Genomic DNA, 26,990 nt, shown 5'->3' with positions numbered 1-26,990 from the left:
TACAGGATAGCCTTGTAAATACACATTCAATTCAATATTATTCTTTAGAATGCACTAAATGATTACTTTACTTACATAATGATTCTTCTGTTCAGGAACCAATATTTTCGCCTGTGCCTGTCATACCCAATAGGTTCATGTCGGATGTATGGTTTATTTTTTTGGATTTCAGCGACGCAGTCAGTTACTCCAGGCACCTTATGTGCCACGCAGACTTCACACTGCCACTCATCTTCTGGTACCTCTTCGAGAGGTGGTTTCACACACTCTAAATGGTACACAGCCGAACAAGTTTCACAGCAAAGCAAATCCCCAAGTTTGTGACAAACCCTACAGTGATCGTCATATTGAATAACACCTTCTGACATTAACTCTTCACGTGCAATGTTTGTTGTAAGAAACTGATCCACTAAGAACTGCAGAACCTTGATTTTATTCTCTACTGGTCCATAAGGATAGTCCTCTGTCTCTTGATAAGGAAGAACATGATGGTATTCCTTGTCACTCTCACAATATACTCGCAGAACCTCAGGCCACGTCATTCCATCTATGAAATACAAAGTGGAATTAACGCTATCTTTGAGGTCAGCAGGTCCAAAGGTAGTATTTGAAGTGTCTTCTTCACGTAAAACTGCTTTTAAAAGCACTATATGCATCTCTGCCATAAGCGTGCACTGCTCTTGACTTACCAGAGCAGCACAGAAGTCCTCAAAACGAAAAGGAGAAAGGCGTAAAACAGTGCCAAAGTTCCTTAGTACCTCATAGATGGCAATCACATTCATGATGTGCTCACTAGGCACCATTAAGTCCTCTGAGGATTTAGGAAACTCCAAAGGTGGGATATCCTTTTCTTCCAATATTGGAGAACGAGGACGATGCACTCTTTGTCGTCTCCTACCTGGAAATAAAAACAACAGTAAGAACTTTGCCATTTCCAGATCAGCATGTTAAAGTATCTGTCAACAATGACTGTGCTAAAATTTCTTTCCAAACTATTGCAAGTTAAGGACTCATGTCTTCACAGCTCCTTAAGTGATGTTCACCTAATAATCTTATTTAATGACAAATATAAAGCAGAATTTCAGATATGTATATTTTATCTTTAATCAGAGCTGTTGTATTTCCCACGCAAGATATGTCTATTAATCTTTAAGATGACATATAGAATTTCAATAATTCAAGTTACTTAAAAAGACAAACATTCCCCTCAAACAAAATACTAAATTCCAAATTCTCATTTTTATTCAGTAAAACTGGCTAATCGTTCCTCCTAGGAACATTTGCTTTCATCTTGAAGAATCAAGCTTCAGGTACTTTGTATTAAAGCACTGCAAACTGTTTTCCTATTGTAGCATATAGGAAACATTATTTCAAGCAGATGTCTCGGGACATCAATTTCAACTGAATTAAAACACAAAAGAGAACCAAAATCCCTTTATCTACTGTTGTCCTACTAGAACTTTCCTACTGAGAACCAACAAGCCAGAAATAAGTCAAATGAGACATGTATGAATATACTGTATTAGATGAGATGCCACACTTTCCTGTCTTTACTTCCACTATCCTAAATGCCCAGCAGAAGGAAAAACACAAGAGGAAAGTATTTGTATATGGTGTTAAAAGAAATATGAAATATTCAATCAAAATAACGAAGTATCCAAATACACACAACTTTTTCACAGCTATCAGCTGAAGTATTAGGATGAACACATTTTTATTTTTTATACTTAATGATGTTTGGACAGTCTCAAACTAACTATTAAATCACCATCTTGGGTTAAAAATCAAGAATGGAGATTAAAAATGTTTTTAGGCCCTCTGGTAAATATACAGTAACCTAGGTAAACAACTACATATCTAATTTGTCAATAAGTTATAGTAATAGTGCTCCCTGGCATTTGTTCAACCCACTAGAGTTCCTCCCACACTTCCTTTGTAATGATAGGAAATGAGTCTAACGAGGTAGGGTAACAGACAATGAGAAGGTAAACTATAGCACATAGATACTGAAATACAGATCTCAGTGATTTTGAAAATACTATTATGAAAAATCCAATGGATTGGGGGAAAAAACCACAGAAAAGCTGCCTTTAAGAAACAGTGTGTACATATTTTATAAATAAAAAGATGTACAAAAGAATTTGTGAAATGATTCCAGAAGAAAATCAGTAATTGAGCAAGTATAGGCAGACAACAACAACACAGCTTTCCCTTTCCAACTTTAAAGATGGGAATGGAATCTTAGCTACAAGCTAGACACTGCAAAACAATGTTTCAGAAAATGAGAGGCCAGGTTTCCACTATAGAAGCAATGGGTCAACAACACCTGCCTATAAAAATACATTTCCAGGTTTAGTACAGTTTGAGTTCTGCAGAAAATGAAAGCACGCTTGTGTGACTGCCCTTCAGTTTGCTGCTGCACGTATTGATGGAAAGTGTTTGACCATAGCAAACACACAAAAACATAAGAGTTTCACAAGCAGGCAAAAAGCAATCATTCCTATAACAAGAAATGTACATATACAGCCAAGAGAACTTGGGCTTAACCTGGACAAAACAAAGCTGTCTTAATTAAAAGCCTCCAAAACACAACACACATTGACAGATGACATTATATTAAGGTCCTGGAACTTCCTTCAGTATTGCAGGACGGTGTAAGACCATACCCAGTAAGAGGTCATGTAAGGCACCACAGACATTCCAGAATCACTGATGATCACCTTAAAGCCCACATGCCACAAAAAGCTGGCAGAGCTTTACACTAGGATTCTTTAAGTGCCCACAATTTTAGCAGAAAAAATACTTGGTCTCTCACACAGTAAAGGTATAAATGAGTCAGCCCTTGAAGAAAGCAAGCAGAAAGAACGATGGCCTTGATTTGCCTAAATGAATCAGAATCAACAACAAAAGACCCAAAAGCCCACCCAGAACAACAGTTTCAGGCAAAGATAAACTACAACAAATAAATGTTGCTGAAAGAAGCTACTGTTTGTCCTCTCATTCTTTGAGATCTTCTACTCCAAGAACAAAATTACAATTCCTTCTTACACATTTTCATCATTCACTGAAAAAGCAGACTAACCAGTCCTTTTGGTGTCTCTTTCACCAGGGGTAAAAACCTGATATAGTTATGTTACATCAAACAAAAGAAACAGCAAAAAAGGAACCTTAAAGTAAGGCATTCCTAATGTTTTATGAAAACATTCTTAAAACGTATTCTAACACTTCCTTTTGAAAAGGAAGCATAGTGGTTCAGGTAGAGCTATGGAACAAATGTTATCAGGACTTAAAGTACATCACTAAATACCATAATAAAGCATTGTACTTTTGTGCAAGCACAGTGTAGTCAGCCGACTATATTATTCACACCAATCTCCATCTCCTATATGAAACATCCTACACACTACCATGTTTGCATTGGCACACAGCACAGACATTTCAGAAGTCATTATAGTATCTAATAGGTTAAACAATAAGGAAAAAGAGAGTGCATTAGAAAATGCATACCTCATTTGTAAATTTGGCATTATGCCCCATGGCATACAGTTGCTACACCATATCACTCAACATTCCCACTCCACACTGTAAAATCACACACCCTACCACATTCAAGTTTGAGACAGAACAAAGACAGAATACGTCCGCTTCTGTTCCATTCAAATTCCACAGCTTTATTGTGAAGGATAAACTGATCTGCCAATGGCCTCCTGCTGCCACGACTGGACTATTTACAGCATCCAGAGCACCTTGAGTGTCCCAGCATTAAACATTTATCTAACATATACTTCTTTTAAATCACATTCCTTCTCTAGTCGTCTCCAAAAGTGATGAAGCAGTCTGCAGAAGTTGCCTCTCCCTATCTGGAATTCTCTAGTTGAGGAGCTGCCTGTAATTAAGATTAAAGAGTAAACAATTTTACTCACATGGCACATTTAATTATAGATACTGATAATTATAGTCTACACTTACCATAATCTATTAAAATAATTTATATTACAAAAATTCAATTTTTGTATTGTATTTGTATTTGCAAAATTCAGGATATTTGAAACAAACTGATGTTGCTGAACTGGTGAAATCTATTCAGTCTGTTCAACTTCATTGGTTTAAATGTTGACTTTTTGAAATTTAGAAACAAATAGGAGTTGAAAAGGGAAAAAAAACTTGTCTCCATTTACAGACTGAAAGCCTGCACCCCTCAGGCCTACTGTACTTTAACAGTGGAGAATATGGAACTTAAAAAAAAAAGCTTTCCCCATCTTCAACAAATCTTCTTTATGTAGCCAGTTTTAAAACAGTATTTGAATGAATCATATGCATCAAGGTCCAAAACATAAAGGTTATGCTGTGACTAAATATGACATTTTTTGCACTTCAGTTGTATGCTGATTGCCACATACACATAGGCTAATGAAAATCAGACAAAAAAATCCAGTTTTGCCTCATCTCACTTATGTTACCTACCCCTTCACTCCAGATGCACAGTGCAAGGAAACAGCTTTCAGTCCAATGGTTTTTCAAGTAATGGACTTGGGGATGAAGGTCCTATATGGGAAATATTCTGCCAGAATCACTGTCTTGTTTAAACAGTGAGAGCAGTAGCTACACTGCTATGACCATACAAATAAATACTGGCTCCAGTATTTCTTGGTTAGAAAGATCACAACTGCTCTAATTCCTCTTAAAATTTTCCCTTCCTCACAACTTCTCAGCACTTGGGCACCAAGGCTCCTGCACAGAGCTTCTGTTGGTGCCTAAGATAGGGAGAATAAACTGAGTAGGATATAGGGGAAAGAACAGAGACTGCAGTTCCACATATTCCAGAAATCTGTCACAGAAGGAGAAAAAAAAAGATAGAACAAAAAACCTCACAGGCACACAGCATAGAATTTATGCCAGCAAGTGAAAGGGTTTTCAGTTTATCCTCAGAAAGAAGGAAGATTGAATTTTGGCTTCAAATTCCACAGTTTAAGTCAAACCATGCTACTCCTATATAAAAAGTCCATCTTTAGTAAAATAGAACTGAGTTAGACTTGTGTCTCAGAGCATGAGTCACTACAGAAACTTCCCAACATAAAGACCAATTGGCAATTACATGATGTCCTGGAAGCATGAGCAGTCTTTAGAGAAGACACCCTCTGCTATGTTTTACTTCATCCTAGAAAGTTTGGCTTTTGACCACTTTCTAAACCTACAGCCTTATTTCTGTTCAATTTTAAGAAGAATACAAAATCAGACATCTCCCACCCATATACTACTCTGCATCATTCAGATTTCAAATGGGAATGCACAGCAACAAAAGTTCTTGCTGGATATCATTGAGAAAACTTACAACGTTTGATAAAAATACTAAGAAAACATTTTGAGTGGGTTTTTATTTTTGCTCCCTTTCTCCCAGCAGCATGCAAACTGGATACAGCTACATGTTTGTCACAGCAAGATCCAAACCGGTTCCTTAATTAAAAGTCAACCTCTTGGGAAAGTATTTGCTCAGCTTACACCAGAGTGGAAAAAACTGTACAGTGAAAGTGAATTGGTTTAACATAAAATAAGAATTGTTTAAGAAAAGCAGTAACAAAAATCAAAATTATTTTCTTAGGATGGGTGACATTTTTCCATTTTCTTTTGACATGACAACCAGAACGTTTCTAAAATTCAGGAATCAAATGATCTCTTTCAGAACAAGATGCATGTGTAATTCTATCATAAGCAGAGCTCCAATATGAACACTGCTTTGCAGCAGTCACACCTAACTGAAAGTCATTTGGTTGGAAAAAGGAAAAGCCAACAAGGTAAACTCAAATCTAAGGCAACATAAAAAATGAGACACCACCATGAGCAGCACCAATGCTTTGGGAGCATTTTTCAACATTAGGATTGGCACTACAATGTCAGTAGGAGCCAAGAACAAACAATCTCTATACTCTAAAGCATCATTTTAGCACTTGAAGAAACAGTGCAAGACTAGAAGCCAATGGAATTCCACATTGTCATTCTGAGAAGTACTCAGTCACACTTCATTTGTGCCTGGAACCCAGGCAAATCAAACAAAAAAAGCAGCACTACCACATCAGTTTTACATTCTGACCATTTCTTAGCTGGGACACACTCAAGATAAGCTATAACTAATTTCACAAGTTAGTAAGCTCTAGCAGCTCCCCCTCTAATTGACTAAAGCTACCCACCTCACACCAGTTCTATGCAGCACAAAGGTTGACCAAGAAATTTTACTGCATATCTATAAAAAAGACTGAACTCCATATTCATCTGCAGTACATCAAATGATTCCGCTATCTTTTAAAATGTACGTTCCTTGAGTATAGTATTTGCGGCACAGAATTGCTTAGAGGAATGACAAAGTGCAGATCTGCATATCAATACGGCAGTATCGGCCACTAATTTGACCCATGCTCTTTCTCTGCTAGGACTTGAACTTGCCTTCTGTATTTTTCATCACTTGCTGGCTGAACTAGCGACAGTCCTCCAGTTAGAAATCAAAGTGTAAATCCCTAAATTGTAAAATAAGAGCATGCTAGATGTAGAGAGCAGGTGAGTTGTTTGGGAGGCTGACAAATCCTCTCACACGGTAAACAAGAGGCTGCATATCTTACAATTGTATCTCCATGCCTCCACTTAACTCTTCATGAGCAAGAAAGTCTGTTAAAGTGTAAAATTACTACCGACAGAATACGTAGCAACTGGTTTCCAGTTAAATTCTTTCACCCTGAAGATCAAAGCTCTCTGGTGAAATAACTAATTAACAAAAGCGACAGTCAATCACTGTGATGCTCACAGACATCAATATTCATCTAAAGAAATTAATATATCTTAATTGACAGATCTTTTGACTTGCATCTTCAGCGTTGAGCATTAGCTCATTAGACAGCCTGATGATTTTCTTAGCCAAAATCTAGATTCCAAGCTTTAGATAATGAAATAAAAGCAAACAAAGCCTCCAGGAAAAAAAAAAAAGGGGGGGGGGGGGTTAGGGGATTTCTAAGCATCCTGATTAAGATTTTCTTTAAAATCCCACTATGCATGGAAAACAACCCAATTGTGATGAGCCTAAAGGTTTGTTACAGCAAACAGGTAACGGTAAAAATGCTTAGTGAGAAAATATATGGGACACCTGTCCATAAAGTACAGCTGCCTTCTGGGGATAAAGGAAAACATGAACATAGAAAAACAGAACATAAAATCCCCCCACCAAAGGCCAGTCCAGCAAAAGACAGCAATCAAACATATCCAGCCACACAAACTTGAAGTATTCCATTAATAAGCATGATATTGAAGGCATTTTTACTATTCCAAATATTGTGATTCTCTAAATACTTTTATAATAATATAGTAATAATTGTTCGAGACACACCATAATACCACAGTGGAGCACAAAAATCATGCTTTACTTGGCTAGAGACATTGTACTGTGTTCTTTTAAAGTAACTGTTAAGAATATAAATAAGGAAAAAATGTAGAAAGTCTGCCACCCATTTAAGTGGAATGTCATTTAAATGCAAATCTTGGTTAGTAGGACAGTTTGGTTGTTACTACAATTTTTCAACACTCTGCTCTACAAAATGAACTCCTCAGCCCTGAATACTACATCCTGGTTGTTAGTAATTCAGGCTGCATGTGATCCAGAGAAGATAAGCAGAGAACAATTGTACATCACTTCATCTAAGAGAATGGTGGGCACTGCATGATTCCATGGTGCTGACTAAAACAAAGGAGATACTCCACCAAGTTCCACTGTTAACCACAGGGACTTTGTCACTGTTACAGTTTGTATTACTTGAAGATAAATATATGAAAGGTAAAAAAGTCTGAAGAGCTAGAGACTAATTCTCAGCATGCACCTGGGTCAAAGAGCACCGTTGTCTGAAGGCATATTACTGTGTGCCTGCCCTACTCTTTGGGTTTTGATGGATCTTTTTCTTGACCATTAAAACTGTTCTAATATTTAGGGTCTCTTCCTGGATTCCGATAAGATGAAGATTTCAATTAGTACCACCACTGTGTAGCACATTCACAATGCAGGTATTTGTCCAAGAGAAACAAGACACAGACCGAGCTGATGAAATGAAAAGTTTGTACCTTCCTCTTTGCAAAGGAGGGGGGAGAGGAATTAGGCCAACGCTGAACTAACAAGAACCACCAGTAAAAGCTTAAACAGCATCAACATTATAACCATCAACCACACAGCGTAAAGAAAGCTGAATAAATAAAGATGTAAGTAATACATCTACAGTAATAAAGTAAATAAAGATGAAAATGCTTACACAACCTTTTTAGAAATAAATTACCTTGACCAGGTGACAAATACACACGTGAATAAAAGAAGAGTTTTCTGATACACTTAAATACCACCTACAACCTGTCTCTGCTTGCACACAGTAAAACACACTGAGGCATCTTGATATTTGCCAAAATTCTTAAGTATATTTCAAAAACAATACACCCATACTTCTTAGAACTCATGTTAAACCTGGATGTTCACATCAAAAACACCTTCCTGACCTAGACAATTAACATCACCAAAGATTCCTTCCCTGACAAAAACACTCCCCAGACAGGTTAATGAGCCACCAAACTGAACAGAAAATTAAGAACTAAAAGTGAGGAAAGTAATTCAAATTTCAGTAACATATTAAAAAAAAAAATCCATTTCACTGTAGGACAACTACAACAAATAAACTAGTATTAACACCTTAAAAATGCCTCTTAAGTTTAACTAATTTAGTAATATATGTATTTATTTGAATTCATTTACATTCTTAAGTATATGGATATAGATTTTTAATAGATAGGTGTCCTCACAGTTTTTTAAAGGACTGTAATAAAGTCATATAAAGGGCTGATACCACTGACTCCCTAAAATAAAACTAAATTAGACACATGATGGTACTTCATGTTTGAAAAAAAATAAAAATCAGCTAACTGCTCAAAACTACATTTAAAACAAACTAAAAAAAAAAACCAACATAAAAAAAAACAATTTGTTCCTGCCCCCTTCCAAATTGGCCACTGTTTGTCATCCTGTAGCCCAATTCAGAAACACTCCCAGGTTACGCCTAAGTTTAACTACTCTCCTGGTTCAGAGACTTTAAAGAAAAATTTCTAAGCTTGAACTCAGTTCTGAAACGAATTCAAATGAATTTAAAGTGCTTAAGTTTAGATAAAGAATTTTTGAAGCTTGAAACCTACGTACCTAGGGAACTAATTAAGGACAACCAGAAGTATAGGCCTTAAAAGAAAAACTGAGCCCAGATCTGTCACTAGAGGTTCAAAAAAACTAAATGTAATCACAAAGACATTTAAAAAGCTTTAACTCAAATGCAAGTTTTAACTGTTGCCACATCTTGAAGTAACTGTGGGATTTAAAACCCAGACATTTGGCTCAACCTCCACCTTTTCATCTCTGTGCCCTATTAAGTAAAACTAGGTTTACACCCTTGCAATGAGGCCCTGTGCACTTTTCCCCAAACTATAACAATGCAATCTCCATTTTGAAAAATGCTCCTCATTTCCCTCCTTGGAAAGCTCATTTTGTCTTAAAGACACTAAATGCTGATTTCAGTTGTATTCTGATTTTGAGAACTTACAAATTTCCAATGTTTATGGCTTTTTTAGGCCACTTGAAGTTGCATGTGCTCCTTTTCAACATCAAGTTACATTTGCAAGCACAAGCCATCCTTTGCTGCATATATTCAAAATGACCCCTTTGCAAGGCACGCATCTCATTTCCCTTGTTTCTATATAGTAAGTGAACGCTCCATACACTCCTGACGTTGTTTGCAACACGTTCTGGTGTACCATGCAGTTCTGCAGCAGTCAGAATCTCCATGCATATTTGCAAAGCGCCCCTGGTTCCAGCATGTACTTCCTTCCTTCCCTCCCCTCACTGCGTTTGTAAGCACATTCTAATGCCCCCCGCACCTGTGGGGCTGCCAGGAGTTAAGCTGCATACCCCTCACCCCTGTGAGTGCTTGAGGGCATCCCTTACGTACAAGGATGGGAGGAAGAATGCATGCGGATTGGACTTGCAAACCTAGAGGGAGTGTGTGTGCTGCCCTGGGCTGGTGCGATTTATCCCGCTGGCTCTCTACCTGGGGTGCTGCTGTAGGTGCTGTGGCTCCTGAAGCTGCTCTCAGTGCAATAACTGGCATCGTCTTCATCCTCCATCTCTTCGGGGTAGTCAGAGTCGTCGTCGTCCTCCTCCTCCATGATCTCCTCCTCCTCTTCCTCCTCAGAGTCCTGGTTATCCTCGGGGTCTGCCTCCTCTTCCTCGTCGGACACCATGCTCTCCTCCTCCTCTTCGCTCTCATGATCATCGTACACCACTTTGCTGATGCTCCTCCTGGACGAGGCAGCCCTGCCTTGGCTGTTGCAGCTGCCTCCTCCGCCTCCTCCCCCTGCTCCTCCAGCCCCGGCCCTGCCCCTACCCTTACCGCCGCTGCCTCCCCCACCAGGGGTGCTGCTGCTGCCGCTGCCTCCCTTCCTCTTGCTGCCCCCCCTGGGGGAGACGGCGGCGGAGGAAGAGGCCTGGGCAGCCCCGGCCCCCTTCTGCTTGGGCCCCGCCGCCGTCTCCGCCTGGGCCGAGCTCGCCCACCTGCCGCGGCTGCTGCCCCGCTGCCGGGACCTCAGCCCCCCGATGGGGCCCGCCGCGGAGGGCGGAGCCGGGGAGCTCGCCTGAGCGGTGCCCGCCGCCGGCTGCTGCTGCTTGGGCGGCCTGCCTCGCCGGCCCCGCATCTCTGGGCGCTGGCCGAGAGGGGGAAGGGAGGGGAAAGGAAGGCTCGGGAGGGCGCTCGGAGTCCGGACAGGCGGCTACGGGGAAGCTCCCCCCCCTGCGAGGGATCCGGGCCGGGGAGGGGGGCCGCCGAGCTGTGAGGGCCGAGGGCTCAATCCGAATTGCCGGCGTCCCGCTCCGGATCGCCACCGGCCGCCATCTTGTTTCTTCGTCTCTGCCTCGGCTCGCTCCGCTCTGACTGGGGGAAGCGGCGGCGGCAGCAGGCCCCGAGCGCCTCACGTGACCGGCCGCGCCCGCCAGCCGCCGCCAGGGGGCGCAGCAGCCGCCGGCCGCGAGAGCCATGTTGGAGCCGGCGCTCGGGGGCGGCCCCGCGCTCGGACGAGGGGTATCCCCGCTGCACGCGCTGCCCCCCGCCGCTCCCTCGGCGCCCCGTTTGCCGCCGTCCCCTCACGCCGGGACGGAGCCCTCCGACCCGCAGCCGCCTTCACGCGGCGCTGTCACGGCACGCCGCCCACCGCGAAGTTGCCCTCAGCCCCGGTGCCGGGCGCTCCGAGGGCTCTCCGCCCCTCTCCCCGACCCCCAGCTGAAGTTGCCCCGAAGCCGCTGCCCCGCTTGGAGGCGGCTGCGAGCCCACCTCAGACTCACCGTCTCCCTGCGCCTGGATAAAGACGCCCGTTACCGGTCCTCGATCCCAGGGCTCGCCTCGCGCCCTCAGGGGAGTCCCCTCGCTCCGCGTCCCACAGCTTCAGCCCGGCTGCGCGTCCCGCCCGAGTCAGCTGCGAGCGCAGGTAGGCAACGGGCTGCGACCGCCGCTGCGGCCTGAGGGGCTCAGCCGCTCCCGCCGCCGTCCTCAGGGCGGGCTGCCCCCCGGCGGGCTCCCCTCAGGCGGGCTCCCCCCCCGCACCGCGCCGGCAGCCTTCCTCAGCCCAAACACCCATGTCCCATATTAGGATCCGGACTTTAAATCTTCCCCCTTCACGCAGAAATGAATACGCTTTTACAGCTCACCACATTACCTTGCTGGGATCACTGTAAAGAAAAATAAGGCTGTAAAGACCTCATGGGGACCCGCTCTTTGAATTTTAGTCAGTGGCTGAACTGCTGTGTGTGTTCACTTGGCTCTACAAAATGGAGCCGGGCTTCATTTAGTTTGTATTCCCTCATTTTCACATTTGCCTGAGCCTCCAGGGTTTTAAAAATCCAGAGACCAACTGTTCTGTTAGGCTTCTAATGCCACCACTTCAGTTGAAAGTATCAGTTCCCTTACCAAAAGCAGGATAAAACAAAAAACAAAAAAGCAGCCCAAGGCCTGTCAGCATCTCTCAATACCTACAATTGGCCTTTTTGCTAAATCTACAGAAGCTTGTTATCCCAGAAAGTCTAGTCTTCTCTTCAGCAAATAAGCACGTTCAGATTGTCATTTTCTCTTGGTATTTTGCTTGTGTTTTTGTGTAATACAAACAACTCAATACTGATCAATCATACTGTAAGCATACCAGTTTTATATCCAATGTGTAATTTGAATTGCATTCTTCTACACTAATACATGAGGCATCTTTTCTTCATTAACTTGTTGCTCAGGCTGAGAACCTCATTAAACCCACAAATATGCTACAGCATAAGGACTGTAACAACTGCACCAGACAGTGGGGCTAAACAATTTGCACTCTTGCATCCAGCTTTCTACCTTCATCTCTTATATTAAGTTGTACTCATATATTCAGTAATGCAGCTGCAGAGTATAGAGCCATGTTTTAGACAGTACCCTTCAGCCACAGTAAAAGCAGCAGAGAACACTGCCTAACCTCATTCATACCTTTATACTCAATTTTTATTTTGAATAATCCAACTTTACTCCTGAGATTGGTTCAACTGGGTCAGTTTTTAAGATCTTATGCTCGCAAAAGACTATAGCAATTCTACAAACATAAGAATACATTGATACACAGAAGGGGGGAAGTTGTTTTACTGTCTCCCATTGTGAAACACATCTGTGAGTTCTGCCACCTATACAGGGTGAGTCAAGAAATACTTTGTTGCGTATGTACTGCACAAATCCACCTACAGCCTATAGCACTACAAGCATTAACATCTATAAAACGGTGAGGATTCTGTGTATCTGTAGTAGACCAAAGGGACCAAGTAACATTTACTGTAAACCAGAACACTGTGTCTCTTAATGATGTCTTATTTATTAGTTGTGATCTAGAAGTGCTTAATATTCTGTTTAGTAAAGAATTCTAGAGCTGGAGAAACGGTTGGATGAAGAGGTATGCTAAATTTCAGAGTCAGGACTATAAAAAAATCCTTTTCGAGTCTGTTGGTATAATTAAAAAAGCATATTTCTCAGTGAGTAGAAACATCAAAGGAAGAGGAATTTTACAAATGATACTCTATACTGCATCTATTCTTGAGACAGATGAGGAGAAACAGGTTCTCTCAAAAGGTACATAGGAGATGTACAGCCTAGTTGTTCCAGGCTGGTAGTTAGGTGAGTTCCTTTCTCCAAGGGTAAAGGAAAGAACTTAAGAATTTACAGCTAGAAGGCATGGCTTCAACCAACTCAGCAAATTCTCTTGTTTAAATTATTGAGCTGCTTTTCTCCATTCTTCTTCCTCCAAATCACTCTGTAAAAGGTGCTGAATTTAAGTATTCTGTTCTAGAGTCAGTTACACGTGCATTTATCAGACACCAAGTTGTTGCTATGTGAGGTAAAGACTAGAGCTCACTGCAGACTAAAGTCAGCGTGAGGAAGCAAGGGCTTATGACTTCTGCTGATGTAATTCAAATTATCAACTACCATTTTATTTATTATGATGAAAAATATAAAGCATATCAATATGCTGAAACATTAATATTCACTTAATATTATTTTAAAAGGTCATTAAGATTTTACCTGTTATTCTGAACAGTTATTGATGTACTCATTTTTCTCTGGAGGCTTTTGCTTCTTACATTCATTTTATATTAAATCTTAAGAGATCTAGCATTGTGCTTATCTGCCATATCTCCCTTGCATCTCTGATCAGCTTTCATTTAGATAGACCTTTTGTCCAACAAGTAGCTTATAACAAATCAGTTTCAAGGGAGTGCAGAAGACACTGCTTATATCTGCAATACCTTCAGCCATCCTTGCATTCAGAAAGCTACGACATTTTGGAATGCTAGAATTTAAGCTGTACAGAACAAGCAGCATGAATGAGGTTAACTTGAGATGTTCACTCTGAAAAAGTACTTAAAAGAAATGGACAAGAACGTAGGAAAAATGTTCTTAGTTTGGTGGTAAGTGTTCTTGTTCAGAAAATAACAAATGTGAATGTGTATGTATGTATATAGAATAAAATCAACTTAAAAATAGAAAACAAAAGAAACAAACTCAAATGAGCATCTATAGTTCCTAACCAGAGCAAAGATTAGAGAGCTCTGAAGAATCTGAGAATTCAACTGCCTGTAAGTGAAAAAGAAGCAAGTGGAACAGAAGTGACAATTAATTTGATGAAACATTTCTTGAAACCTTTTTACAGATATCCTATCACTTCTTGGCCAAGAATCAGATAGAATTTTAGAATATTCTTGCAACTGCATAACAAAATTACAACGAAAATATAAGAAAGTCATCCAGTCAGAAAAGAGCTTTTAATGCACAACCCCCCACGTAGATACTGAGTAACTGCATTCTCCCTGTGCAGAAAACTCAACTTTTCACATCCCCAATATGGAGTGCTAATACATCCTTGTCATAAAAGGAATTAATAACAAGTTTGTTAATAATTCATTTCGTATTCAAATAAGTTCCAGCACTTCAATAGAATATGCCTGAGAGTCTTTCTGGCATTTAATTCTTTGCAGTTCTTGCAAACTTCCTTCGATTTTGTTAAGTTCAGAGTAGAATCGTACCTAAAAACAAAGACCATACATTTATGACAAAACAAATTTTAAATCTTCTACACAATTTATACCATGTAGCTGTTTGCTGTCTTACACAGTTTAATACATTCAAACAAAACCAATGCAGCACCTTTAGGGATCAAGGTGATGAAAACAAGCAAATACTATGTAGTGTTCAGGAATAGGCTTATGGCACTGAATATATTTTAATATACGCTGTATATTTACATGTGTTGTTCTTCTCCAGCCCTGCCCTGAGTAACCTTAATGGCCATACTTTAACTCAATACTACAATGAAATAATTATGCAAAACTTACTTGGGCTCTCACAAACTTATGCATGCTTGAAAGCAATCTTTTTGCTTCTGGTAGCATCACCATAACTGTGAAGTGAGCATCAAGTAATAGGCACATCCAATCCATAATCTGAACAAAAAAACAAAACAGAAGTGACGTGGGTTTTGTTTCAAAAACACTGAAATATTATCTCCTAATAAAAAAGAATGGCTTCATAGTTTAATGCAGGATATTTATTTTCAGATAGAAAAGAAAGCATCATGATACATCTGACTCAATATAGGTCCACTAATAAACAGTACCTTACAGAACTAACATAAGTTTCAGTTGATTTTAAAGAAACTGAAGGAGGCCCAACTTTTTAGCACTAGTTGCTTACCTGACTTATAGTTGGAGAGAGTACTCCGGGAAGAGTTGTATTTATTTTTTCACTGCATTTCACATACAGGTAGTGTAAATACCTGAGAAACAGCTGAGAGAAGAAAAGACTGAATGTTTTGTAAGAAGAAACATTTAAGACCTAGGAGATTTGCCCTGCACAAGGCAGTAACACACAATGATAATCTTTTATTTTTTTCTTTAATTAGGAAATTCAAGCATTAAAAATAAGTATCATGGCTCTCTTCCACCATCTATAGCCATGAATTTGAAAATTCAGGAATACTCAGTGTAAAGTGACATTCTGTGGTAGGCATTGTTCCAGTGTTAGTGCCACGTGCACTTTCAGCACAAATCCTACATTTTTTTTGTCTCCAGAATAAGACTTGAGGAGATCAGTCAGTGTTGACTGTGTGGTGTTTCATGTTGGGTTGTTGTTTTTTTTTTTTTTGTCCTGGTTTTAATTGCATTTTCTAAATTTCTGTTTTTAACACATCTGACTAAGTTAATATCTCAGTAGTTTAAAAGCATTTAAAAATCAGGAATAGGTACTACACCATTAAAATATTTTTTGTCTAGTCATAATCAAGTTTTCTTTCTTTACATTTATGCAGACCATAAGAAATAGTACGTGTTCATTTGGAATATACGGAACACTTAACAGCATTAGATCTTATTAGTCATGTTATTTTCATACACTAGTGGCAAGTTTCTGATAGATTAAACACCTTTTTCTTTTCTTTCCCCAAATAATGAGGACATTTCAGCTTTTTTTGTTTCAAAATACTTACAACAGCTTGCTGAGCTGGAAGGTCTTTCAGATGAGGCAAAAGAAATGTTTCACTATAAGCTGAATGAAGAACAGCATTTCTGTGCAATGTTATTGAGGAAATGTTACTGCAGGAAAAATGCTAGTTACTACAAACTAAAACCAACCTTAATTAAAATATTTCTGTAAGTTGAGAGGTCTTTTTGAATCTCCTATTTCTATTATGAAATATATACAGCAACTGAAACATAATAGTCAGTTTGAACACAGTTCCATTTACTGCAAGAAAGGAACCATCTAACATTTCAATGGACAAACATCAAAAGCATTGAGACTAAATTGTCTTGAACAAAGTTCCAGTCTACACTTCTATAAATTTAAATAAGTATAAAGAAATTTTCAGCAATAGCAGAAGATCATTTTCAGCAATGCTAAACAGACATTCAAATCATAAATACCACACTGACTTTCCTTCATTTAAGCACACAGAGGATACAATAATGCTGCCTTTTGAGGTCCAACAGGGCAGAATTCAACACTGTCCATCATATGGGTTTCCTTCATGCCTGTAACATCACAGCCATCTTCTTCCAGTTCAGTACTGAAACCATTTTCTACAACTTCAGTCTTAACTTCTTTATTGTTTGGTTCAATATCAATGTAAGAGATTACAGATTCTAGATCCACGTCTGTTCTTTCCAGATAATCATCACTAATGCTATAGAAGAAAAATTCCACACACATTTAGTGTTTTTAGTGTTAGCTTGAAAACAAACAAACAAAAAATGCCCAGCAATGTCATCAACCCCACAACAACACACACTGACTCTTTGAAGCTTATGAGTATGAAAACGCACCAAAATATGAGAGTTTCAGAATGGATAGAGGCCATGAGAAAACAGCTAGCATTTACTATTAACTTGAACAACATATGTTTTTGCTCAAGTATTTCAACAATGTAAATTGCTGTTTTACTAGATCAGAGTAATATTATCATATTGTCATATCAATATCGTCATAGGCTTATTTAAAGGTTATACACACACTCTGTTCAAGTCTGTCATTGTATTCTGACATTGCTGGGACTACCTCAACCTATAAGACAGCTACGGTTTTCCTACTGCTCAGTAATAAATATTTGGTATTTCTAATGCAGGAGACGAACAAGTCTGTTGAACAGTAAACAGGCACTATGTAAAAGGATGTAAAAGCCAGCAAGTTTACCAAAAGGCATTTTTCTTTAATTATTGCTTATACAAGTTTTAGAATACGTGCACGCAATGGGCATCTTGTAAAAAAGCATGTCAGTCTGCAGGACTGCAATACACACTGTACTCAGAATTAATAATTTCATGCACTTAATTACTCATCTAAAAACTTACTTTAAGTAAAAGTCTTGGTTTGGTGAAGAATAAATAAGTAATTAAACAAAAATAATGTATAAAGACTGACTCCAACTTACCTTAAAAATACTTTCAAGCAAGCGTAAGTAATTTCTTCAGGAATATCTGGAAACCGTTGTAAGCAGATTTGTAAGAGATGTACATCTTTTTTCTCTAAAGCAACAGCCATTAAGTCTGGACACAAACTGTTAGAATATGAAAAGAATAGGCTGCAGAGTTCACACTCACTGAAAACTCCATTAACAAAGAATGCAGAAGGATTAATCTTGTTTTACACAAAAATCCATCTGAGAATTGTCAGCTTCATCAGAAAATAAGCAATAGACTTCAAAGGAAACCAAATATAAGCACCTGATAAATCAAGGAGATTTATTTTTTTTTTTAATGAAGAACTGAATTTCTACTTTTTAGAAACTTTTGCTTACAATTTTAAACAAAAAAAAAAGAAAAAAATCAGAATTATCACCTGTAGGATAACTCTCGTTTTTGGATCATCTGTACCAGGAAGTTTCGAGGGTAGAACATTGGATCTGCTTTACACCTGTTTATTAGAGCGCTTATTACACATCCAATGGCAGCCTGAAAATCTGGTCTCTGTGCTTTTGACAACAATTGTCTCAATTCATCTTCAACTGCAGCTGTGGAAGCATCCTGAAAATGAGAAATACCATGCAGTTCAGATGTACAAGGCATAGGTTTGAGAACTGTTCACAGAGGAAGGCAGTAGATCAAAGTATTACAACACTTGCAACAAGATTTCAAAAGGAACTATATCAGAATACAGATACAGTTACCATATCTTTTGTATCACCATGATGTTTATTTTCAAGGTCGGGTTGGATGCAACATTGAGCAACCTCATCAAGTGAGGAGTGCCTCTGCCCAGGGCAGGAGGTTGAATTAGGTGGTCTTTTGAGGTCCTGTCCAACACAAACCATTCTATGGTATCCTGGGATTCACTTCAATGCTGACTCATCAAATAATATACTGAGCTAAGTGACCAAATGGGTAGGCAAGTACATTCTCTGACTTGTTTTGGAAATAAGTTAAATGTTATCTTCTGAAAACATTAAAGATGCGTAATTAAGTGACAAATAATCTACAAATAGCAACTCACGGCACCTTTTTTCTAGCACTGTGATTTACTAGATCCAAAATATTGTCGAAGTTAAAACTAAAGAAAAGACTAAAAGACTAAAAAAAAAGTAAAAAGATTAAAAAAAAAATCAGATGAAACATCTTCTCACCTTTTTTACTGCATGAAAATGCATTTGTGCAAGTTCTCAGAATTCAGACAGCTGTTATAAACCCCATTATTGAACAGCTATATTACATCTTCCTATGACAAAACTTCACCATGCCCAAAACCTATTTTTACACAGTAAAACAGAATCCTCAACAAACCTGTTTAAGGCAGCTTCTTCAGCTTGATCTACACAAGAGGAAATGTGAGAAGATAACAGCTTAGGAGGTGCCTGGAATATTCTCAAGTGTGACTGAAAATTCAGTAAGGCTACTTGGCGTACTTACTTTTATACTTAGTAAGAACTGCCCAATTGTGGAGGCATCTGGCTGTATGTCCTCAACTGCGCTCTTTTTTGATCTTAACTATAATAAAGAAAAACAAGTTATTATTCAGCTCCAAAAAGGCAATTCAAGGATTTCAAGCAAGATAACTAGGAACATTGTGTGTTGTTTGCTACAAATTACGTTTAAAAGTAGCAGCATTGGGAAGAGACAAATACAAAACAAAAGAGCTCAACATTCGTTGTGTTAACTTACCATCATTTTGGATTCAGACTTTAGAGCTACAGACTGCTGTGACTGACAGGAAACCAACAGCTCTTCATCTCCAAGAGTATTCCAGTTTACAAATGAAGAAAGATCTGCGAAGACAAAAATAAAACTACATGAAGTTAGCACTTAATGCCACTTATTAGAAACTTCTGATACCAAGATGCATCTTCTGAAGTGTAATACATTTTTTGCAAAGAAACTTCCCTGTTTTCTTTCATCGGCAAGTGGTTTGGATACATTTTGCGTGTTTTCCCTTTTTAGTCTCTGGTAGGAGGAGAAAAGTTATTCCACAACTTATAGCAAACATCATTTGCCATTTTCCCACTACAGTGCTAAGCATACATGCTCGCTTGTATTTTCTTTAACCTAAAGTTTACAAACTTAGGTTTGGTACTGCCCATTTAGTAATAAGTGCTTTGAAAACACAACATAAAAGACTGTGCTTTAGTTGTTTCAGTGTTTATACCAGCATCTCAGTCTTTTCAATAATTGCAGCATTTGAATGACACTTCAATGAAGACCATAAATACAAACATTTGTACGCTTCAAATTCTCTGATGTTTTCACTGAGAACACTAACATTTAACAGTGGAATACACTAACTTACTTCAAGCTGTTTAGGCTTAACTGATTTTATACAACAATATTAAAACAATTTTAATGCAATTTCAGAAGTTTTCCTGCTAGATCTCACTGCAATCAGAAAACTTCTTACCAGAGGTCTGACTGTCCTTCAGCTTCCCCACAGCAGCTGCCAAGGATGAAGTTTCACACTTGTATATAACTACTGTTAGCACTTTTCCATGAGTGAAGAAAAATTTTTCCCCATAACACCACAACTACAAAATATTAAACACATCATTAATAAGGAGTGAAGCAGAGAGACATTTCTGCACATGCTAATCTTTAATTTCCGACTACAAAATTCAACTGGAAGTCAGCAATCAGATGATTTTAGCAGTTATTTTCGGTAGTTTTTCACACATTAGCAGACCTTCATTGACTGTTGATTTTATCTATGGAAATGATTGCACTGTTGAATATTTTCCAAGGATGCATTAAACTGAAGTGACTGCTTTGAGGCACTTAAGTTCACTTGATTTTTTTTATTATTATTATTTTTAAAATTCCTTCCCGCATAATTTTATGACAAAAATGAGTCAACCGTTCTATTTAACTAGGGTATTTATTAATTAGGTTCCAGTTCACTTATTATTGACAGCTGAATATTCTGAACCATGGTCACTTGCAAGCTTTCAGAATGTAATAAATACCAACTGAGGATTTCATTCTCACCAAACAAGGCTAACAAAAGTCAGAAGTGCTGAATTACTAAGGATTTTGCTAAAGGCTACCGTGCTCCTGTTTAGAGATGATGACAAAAATAGGTCATCAGCTGGCCGGTATTAGTTTTGTTTCAGAAGTTGACATTTACTGCTCTTCCACACAGAACCATGATTGCAGTTTGCTTGTCTCCTTTCTATTGTGCCATATGCACTAAATGAAGGTTTATAAGCTACAAAGTAAAGACTGAACTCACTTGTCCACTGGTACCCAGGGGCAGTTCCTTTGAAGCTTGTAACGTTTGAAATTTTGTATTCCATATTGTTAGGCACTCTAGGAAAAATAAAGAGATAAATGTGACAAACCCAAAAGCAACAAAAAATACTATATTTTCATTTGTTATTTTCAGTTAAAAACACTTCAGGAAATACAAGTAACTTTCAAAATAACTCCGCTTAATAAGGTGCTCAGCATTGGGCAATGTGTCTTTTTGGTCAGGTCTCTCAATAAACAAGTCTGAAAATCAGCTCTCTTGGAAGAACACTGAAGAAAAAGCTGCAATGAGATCAACCAAAATCTCTGTAACTTTCAGTCATAAAATGCTATGTTCAGTGGCTTAACCTTCAGCAATCCCACATCTCAGAAGTTTAGTCATGAAACAAGTATTTAAGATACTATTTTCTTATAGTAGATGAGGTCCATTACCCTGCATACACCAGTTTTAAGAGCCAACCATTTCATTTAATATGCAGTATTTATGATATTCACTGAAGAAGAAACAGCAGTGTTCTTTATTCATCTGCTCTGTTAATCAAAAACAACCAAGAACAAAAAGCAAGACACAAAACATCTGCTGCTTTAAGAGTGTTGTAGAACTTCAGACACATTCATCTGATTTTTCCAGTTACCTTTGGATTCTTCACCAGATGCTGCTAGACTTCCTAGTACTGCAACATGGTCTTTATCAAGAACAACAAAAGAAGTTCCTTTTAGAACACTTCCAGATATTGAAAGGTTTAGTAGTAGTGATTTGGATAGAGTTTGCTCTTCCTCTTCACTATTTTGCTGTAGAGGTATCAGAACTTTATATACAGAGTTACTGGAGTCTGTCAAAGCAAACAAATGATGTCTTTATGTCTGACATTAAGAAAAACTATTTAATACAATATGGCAAGATGAGCACTGAGAAAAGAAGTAAAATAGGACACTTAAAGGGCACATTATCATGCAAAGCAGAAAAATAAAAAGCACAGCTTTCAGGAACTTTTAAAAATACAAGTTATAATGTTGAAGAACAGTAAGCCTTTTCAACCATTAAAATATCAGGAAAATTTAACTGTTTAGTCTATCATTTGCTGTTATAGAACATTCAACAAAGAGCAAAAACATTAAACAGTAATTCACAGACATCAGTATTTTATGTCCTTCTATGTAATTTATTGTTTTAATATTAAAAAAACATTAGAAAATTCAACTCACATAAACATAGAAGTGTGATAATTTGCTTTTTTATATATGCTGTGAAACACAGTGGATTAGATAATTCCTGTTGTTCAAGCTTATATTTGCACAGACTCCTCATCTTAAGTTTCTGTATGTAGACAAAAAAATCCCCATCCTAAAACAAAAAGAAGATTGTCTTTAACTGACAGAAAGAAGGGTTAACAAGTTCAGATATTTCTACCAAATTATATTGAATGCTTAACAAGATTAGGAATTTGTATTTACTATATATAGTTGTCTTCAGCTGCAAGTTGTAAAGAAAATTTTAATTTGATGCAACAAATAGATTCACAGGAAGTAACATCTGCATGAAGAGAGAAATGAAGTCAATTGATTGTATATTGTATTTAATCTTGTTCTGAACTTCAAGAGCCAGGCTATCCAGCCCTGAGAACAGTGTAAGTGTTGTGCCACAGACAACACACACACAGAATAATTATTTCACTAAACGCTCTTAGAATCCAGTTAAACAAGCGATGGATTTTAGAAGAAGGATTTAGATTTGCAGTTGTGGAAGTTAAACATTTGTTAAACTTACTTTCTCTGTAACGAAAATTAAGACAGGTTGTTGACCTTCCAGAAATGCTTCACTCCATCTAAAAACAGAAAAATGTACAAACATTTTCTAAATTCTGGGACTACATTTAAAAATCATATCATAATTATTCAGGCAGCCTCTTACTTTTAGATCTGTACTAAAAGTCTAAGGTTTTAAAAATCAATGCATTAAAAAAATAAAATAATCATCATCATCAAGATCTTGATCTTGTGATGTTAGTCTTAAGATTTCCTCTCTCCTCACAAAGAAGGGTGCACCAACGTGAGTTCCTCTGATCAAGGATCAGGATTCATAACTTTGTATCACTTACTTGATAACTTCATCTGAGATAACATTTTCAATTTCTTGTTGTGGAGCTTCCAAAAGAACATCTAAAGTTCGAACACCCCCTCCTCTAAATAACACCAATGGCTCCGCATGGGGCAGTGAATGTATTCTGTACACCTCAGCTGAAAGCTAAGAAGAAAAGAAATTGTTTAAGTTCTATGTTCATTAGCATTACCTTGAAAGCCAACTGTTTTGCGTAACATTTTTAAAAAGTTATCTCAGTAAATGAGTAACGTAAGGATGATGGACCTGCAAGATACCAAAAATATGCTTATTTTCTGAAGTGCTACTAGTAATGCAAATCACTACCCAACAGAAAGCCAGGAAAGCATCCTAAATGAGCATCCTAAATGAGCATGACATCAGAAAAAAAGTGTAATTGAGGTAAAGGAGCTCAAACAACTGTTATACACCATTACACACAAAGTGCTGTTTATCGTGTTCACCAGCAGAACAGAAAATAATTGTCCTTCACCATGGTTCACAATCATAAAAGTCCTTTCAAATGTTGGACAGCCATCACTTTATGTGTGGTGCTTTGATGATTAAGCCTATCAACTGAAGTGGATTCCTTGCAATGCTCCATAACATCACAAACCACAAATCAAGACAACTATCAGCTACACTGTAATGCTATCAGTATTATAAACATCAGCATCTCTTCAACCCCATGAGATTCAAAGTGTTAAAAGTGAACATACGTAAGAGACTTACTGTTGCTTTAAATACTTTGTCCAGGTTAACATCTTTATCCTTCCATATTCGTAAAACCTTAAAGAGAAACATCATTTTTTAAGCAGCAAACCAGCAGCATGTAGACTTCTTATCACATAACAGCAATTGCACCTTACTGAAAAATTGAGGAACACATACAGTTAAGTATTCAAGCAGCCTTACTGAAAAAAGACAGGAAGTTTGCATGGGAAGAAGCTGAAACAGAAACCACAAGAATACAAATAAAGCTTAACATTTTGATCTTGAAAGAAGGGATAAGTAAGAGTACGGCTAAGAAAAAAGAGACAGCAAAACTCTAAATGAAAGTTGATCAAAGCAATGGAGGCAGATTAAGATACAGATGGTCTGATCTGGAGGGAACATTTCAAGGTCAAGAAGAATATTTCATTAACAATAAAAAAGCCAAGTGATCAGTATGTGCTGAGCAAACATTGCCATATATACACAAGCAGGAAATGTTTAACCATAAGACAAGAGTAGATAGACAAGGATGCAGTTCTGAACCATTTCAACATAATAATCATGCAGTTCTAAATCTCTACCACTCTGTAACAAGAAAAGTAGCTTATCTTAGTGAACGTCTGCATGAGGCATTCGTCATTGAGAATGCTTCAGTTTTTAAAACAGCCACTGCGTAACTGATGCTCAGCATAGATGGTTTTCATGTCACTAACAAACGGACTGTGCAGCCTTGAAACTGCACAGCCCAGCATTAAAGCACCATCACCAGCTTTGAAAGCTTGCCATGAGGTGTTGAGAGCTCCACACATTCCCATTAGCTAACAATCTAGCACTCCCAATCTCTTCCCCACCTATATTCACCCAGATGGCTCACATCATCATTTTTCCCCTTAAGAAAAGAACCTCACCTTGTTATCATGAACAGCTATATATTCATGAGTTTCAAAGTTGCATACAACTGGACACGTGATAATCTGCCCATGTTTAACTGACCAACAGCCCAGTGGCTTCTGATCTGAGACCTAGAAAAATCAGGACAAAGTCATGTAATTAATATGCAACAGTACATGCTGGGATTGCTCCCATGACCAAATGAGAACATAAAAACAAGGAAAGTGCCACCCTAACAGGACTCATAACTCCTGTGTTAGCATTCTTAACTGCAATACTAGTGATTTCAGAGCACAGCTAAGCTCTGTGTTAATTAAAAGCTTTTTTTTTTTTTTCTTTTCACACGAGGAAGTGGCACTACATACATGACAGGAGCTTACACCATGGGCTCGTTAAGATACAACCCCTAGCCCCACGACTGCAAACATAGAGACAAACGTTTTCAGAAAGTTTCATTTAATGCTCAGTGCAGTAACGTATACATTAAAAGAAACAACAACAACCCGCAGGTCACGTATTGCCAGCACACTTCAATCTCTGTTCTCCACCCAACAGGAAGGCAGCAGACACCAAACTGACAACTGGGCGCAACTGCTGTCACCCGAACGCGATACGGAGACGTGACAACAGCGGGCTGTGAGTACTGCGTGACACGGGAACGGCGAGGAAAAGAACCAGCACAGGAACTACTCGGGGGATTGCCTACGGCCGCCACCACGGGTGCAGAGAGGGCGGGGGGGGGGGAAGCACAGGGGAGCGGGGAGGGAAGCACACAGCGGCCGCTCCCAGCAGCACGGCCCGAAGCGGGGCCGCTGCCCGAGGCCGCTCCCACCACGTTCCGCCGCGGCAGCCCCGGTGCTTCCCCGCGAGGCGCTGCGCGGGTGCTCCGACACGGGCCGGCCCGAGCGGCCGGGGCTGGGCTGTTACCTTAAAAAGCGTGGCCGTCCTGCCGCGGTCGGTTAGCAGGACGTGGTCGGGATCAGCGCCCGGCTCCAGCGCCAGAAGGCCGCTACCGAGGCCGACGCCGCCGGTGGGCCCCAAACCGCACAGCGTGAAGGCCTCGCACAGGGCCGCCATCTTAGCGAGCGCTCGGTTCTCGCGAGACCAGCGGCGGCGCCACACCGCGCCTGCGCGCTACGCCGGCTGGGCGAGGCGGCAGCGCCCCCCTGCGACACGGCGGCGGAAATGGACGAGGCCGCTCGGGAAGTTCCGCTCCGCGGCGATGGGAGCGGACCGGAGCTGCGCCGCTACCGCGGAGGTGCGGGCGAGGCGGCGTTCAGCGTGTATAGAAACAAAGCCGCGGGTTTTAAGTATCATAAAAAAACGAAGAGCTGATAATTTTTCACTGTGCCATTTCAAAGTGGACAATTAAGAACACGTAGGATTTTATTTATTCGGCTGTTTCCAATGTATTTCATGTGTGATATTAATCCCAAATATCCCAGTGTGATGCATGAGGCTTCATGGTGCTGGAGAGATGTACACAGGAGTTCAACAAAAGGCTTCCATGGTTTTGCATCTACACAGCAAAGTGCTGCTGGTTTAATTAAAGGTACTTCTGCCGTAGGAAATGTCACATTATAGAAGGGTTTCGTAATGAATGCATTCCTTCTGCAGGAGTACAAACTAACACAACCTGAGGAAGGATCAGCTCCAGGTTTTGGCTGATCTATGATGTATATGTGCACATTAGTCTTTTTTTGTTTGTGTGCAAATTGTGAAAGCCCTAGCAACACAAACCCAACATGCAAAACCCAACCAAAGAAAAGGCAAGACAACAAACACCCACCTCAGGCCCCAGCTGCTGCCTGCTATCAGAGGCCACATGCTGTGAGCACCGCTTTTTGAGGCTGTGCTGCAGACAGACCTCTGTCATGAAGTCCAGCTCTGCCTTCGTCTAGTGGAGAATGGTCACGAGCAACTCGGGGGACAAAAGCAGAGCTGTGTGCAGGCACGGCCCCAGCCTGCTGTTACCAAACCATTCAGTGTTGGACTGTACCTGGATGTTTCCATCCCATCCTGCTGCACAGCCACTGCTGCACCTGTGCATGACAGTCCTGTTTCCATGCCAGGTGTGTTTCATTTATTCCCTTCTGGCAGGACTTTATGGGTCATTACTGACGTCATTACTGCATTCCTGTGTCTGCATTTCTTCAGCTGGTCATGGGAGTCAGAGAACTGCTTCAGGCAGTCCTTCAGCTTGGCTCTCAGTGGTTCCCCAGCTGCAGTGTGGGGCTGGTGGGAGCTCCCAGGATGCCAGCTCCTCGTGGCACCCTGTGCTGTGTGCTAAGCCACTGTGGTGACTCCCAAAGCAGCTGTGGCAACCTGACAGGTTGAAGGGTACGCTCTGTGATTTCTACCTTACATGCTTTTTACACAGATTTTCCTTATTTCCACTTCTATACTACTGTGAAACATTTCTATACGAATAAACAAATAAGTCACTTCCCT

The 26,990-nt window shown here is 39.7% G+C and overlaps 3 protein-coding genes across 13 annotated transcripts in view; 1 reads left to right on the top strand and 2 right to left on the bottom strand.

The window, feature by feature from the left end:
* BPTF (bromodomain PHD finger transcription factor) overlaps window positions 1–10,969 on the bottom strand; it is a 47,857-nt gene extending 36,888 nt beyond the window's left edge. For 7 of the 11 annotated variants that reach the window (XM_031598811.2, XM_090121753.1, XM_031598805.2 and 4 more), the window contains exons 1-2: window positions 10,107–10,968; window positions 76–898 (exon numbers count right to left, since the gene is read on the bottom strand). In XM_031598811.2, the coding sequence (XP_031454671.2) occupies window positions 76–898; window positions 10,107–10,749 (1,466 nt within the window). In that variant the 5' untranslated portion in view covers window positions 10,750–10,968. Of the gene's footprint in view, window positions 1–75; window positions 899–10,106 lie in introns of those variants that run through there. The other 4 variants (XM_090121747.1, XM_090121749.1, XM_090121751.1 and 1 more) reach the window with 3 other exon arrangements.
* Window positions 10,970–11,006: 37 nt separating this feature from the next.
* LOC149915375 (uncharacterized) lies at window positions 11,007–25,257 on the top strand. Its single transcript, XM_090121765.1, has 2 exons — window positions 11,007–11,535; window positions 25,095–25,257. The coding sequence occupies exons 1-2, from the start codon at window positions 11,088–11,090 to the stop codon at window positions 25,115–25,117; spliced, it is 471 nt and encodes a 156-aa protein (XP_089977891.1). The 5' UTR covers window positions 11,007–11,087; the 3' UTR covers window positions 25,118–25,257.
* Window positions 11,482–25,656, bottom strand: NOL11 (nucleolar protein 11). The gene is made up of 18 exons (XM_031598816.2): window positions 25,467–25,656; window positions 24,557–24,670; window positions 23,667–23,723; window positions 22,936–23,081; window positions 22,605–22,662; window positions 22,043–22,181; window positions 21,472–21,669; window positions 20,820–20,896; window positions 19,995–20,118; window positions 19,265–19,368; window positions 19,013–19,090; window positions 17,949–18,133; window positions 17,542–17,667; window positions 16,576–16,797; window positions 16,102–16,180; window positions 15,312–15,404; window positions 14,954–15,061; window positions 11,482–14,644 (listed from the first exon to the last, which is right to left on the bottom strand). The coding sequence occupies exons 1-18, from the start codon at window positions 25,614–25,616 to the stop codon at window positions 14,531–14,533; spliced, it is 2,172 nt and encodes a 723-aa protein (XP_031454676.1). The 5' UTR covers window positions 25,617–25,656; the 3' UTR covers window positions 11,482–14,530.
* Window positions 25,657–26,990: the final 1,334 nt, after the last annotated feature.

The sequence above is a fragment of the Phasianus colchicus genome, chromosome 20 (genome assembly GCF_987193195.1).
Source record: "Phasianus colchicus chromosome 20, bPhaCol1.hap1.1, whole genome shotgun sequence".
NCBI lineage: Eukaryota > Metazoa > Chordata > Aves > Galliformes > Phasianidae > Phasianus > Phasianus colchicus.
The sequence above is the reverse complement of the archived record's forward strand: the minus strand, read 5'-3'. Positions and strand labels throughout refer to the sequence as shown.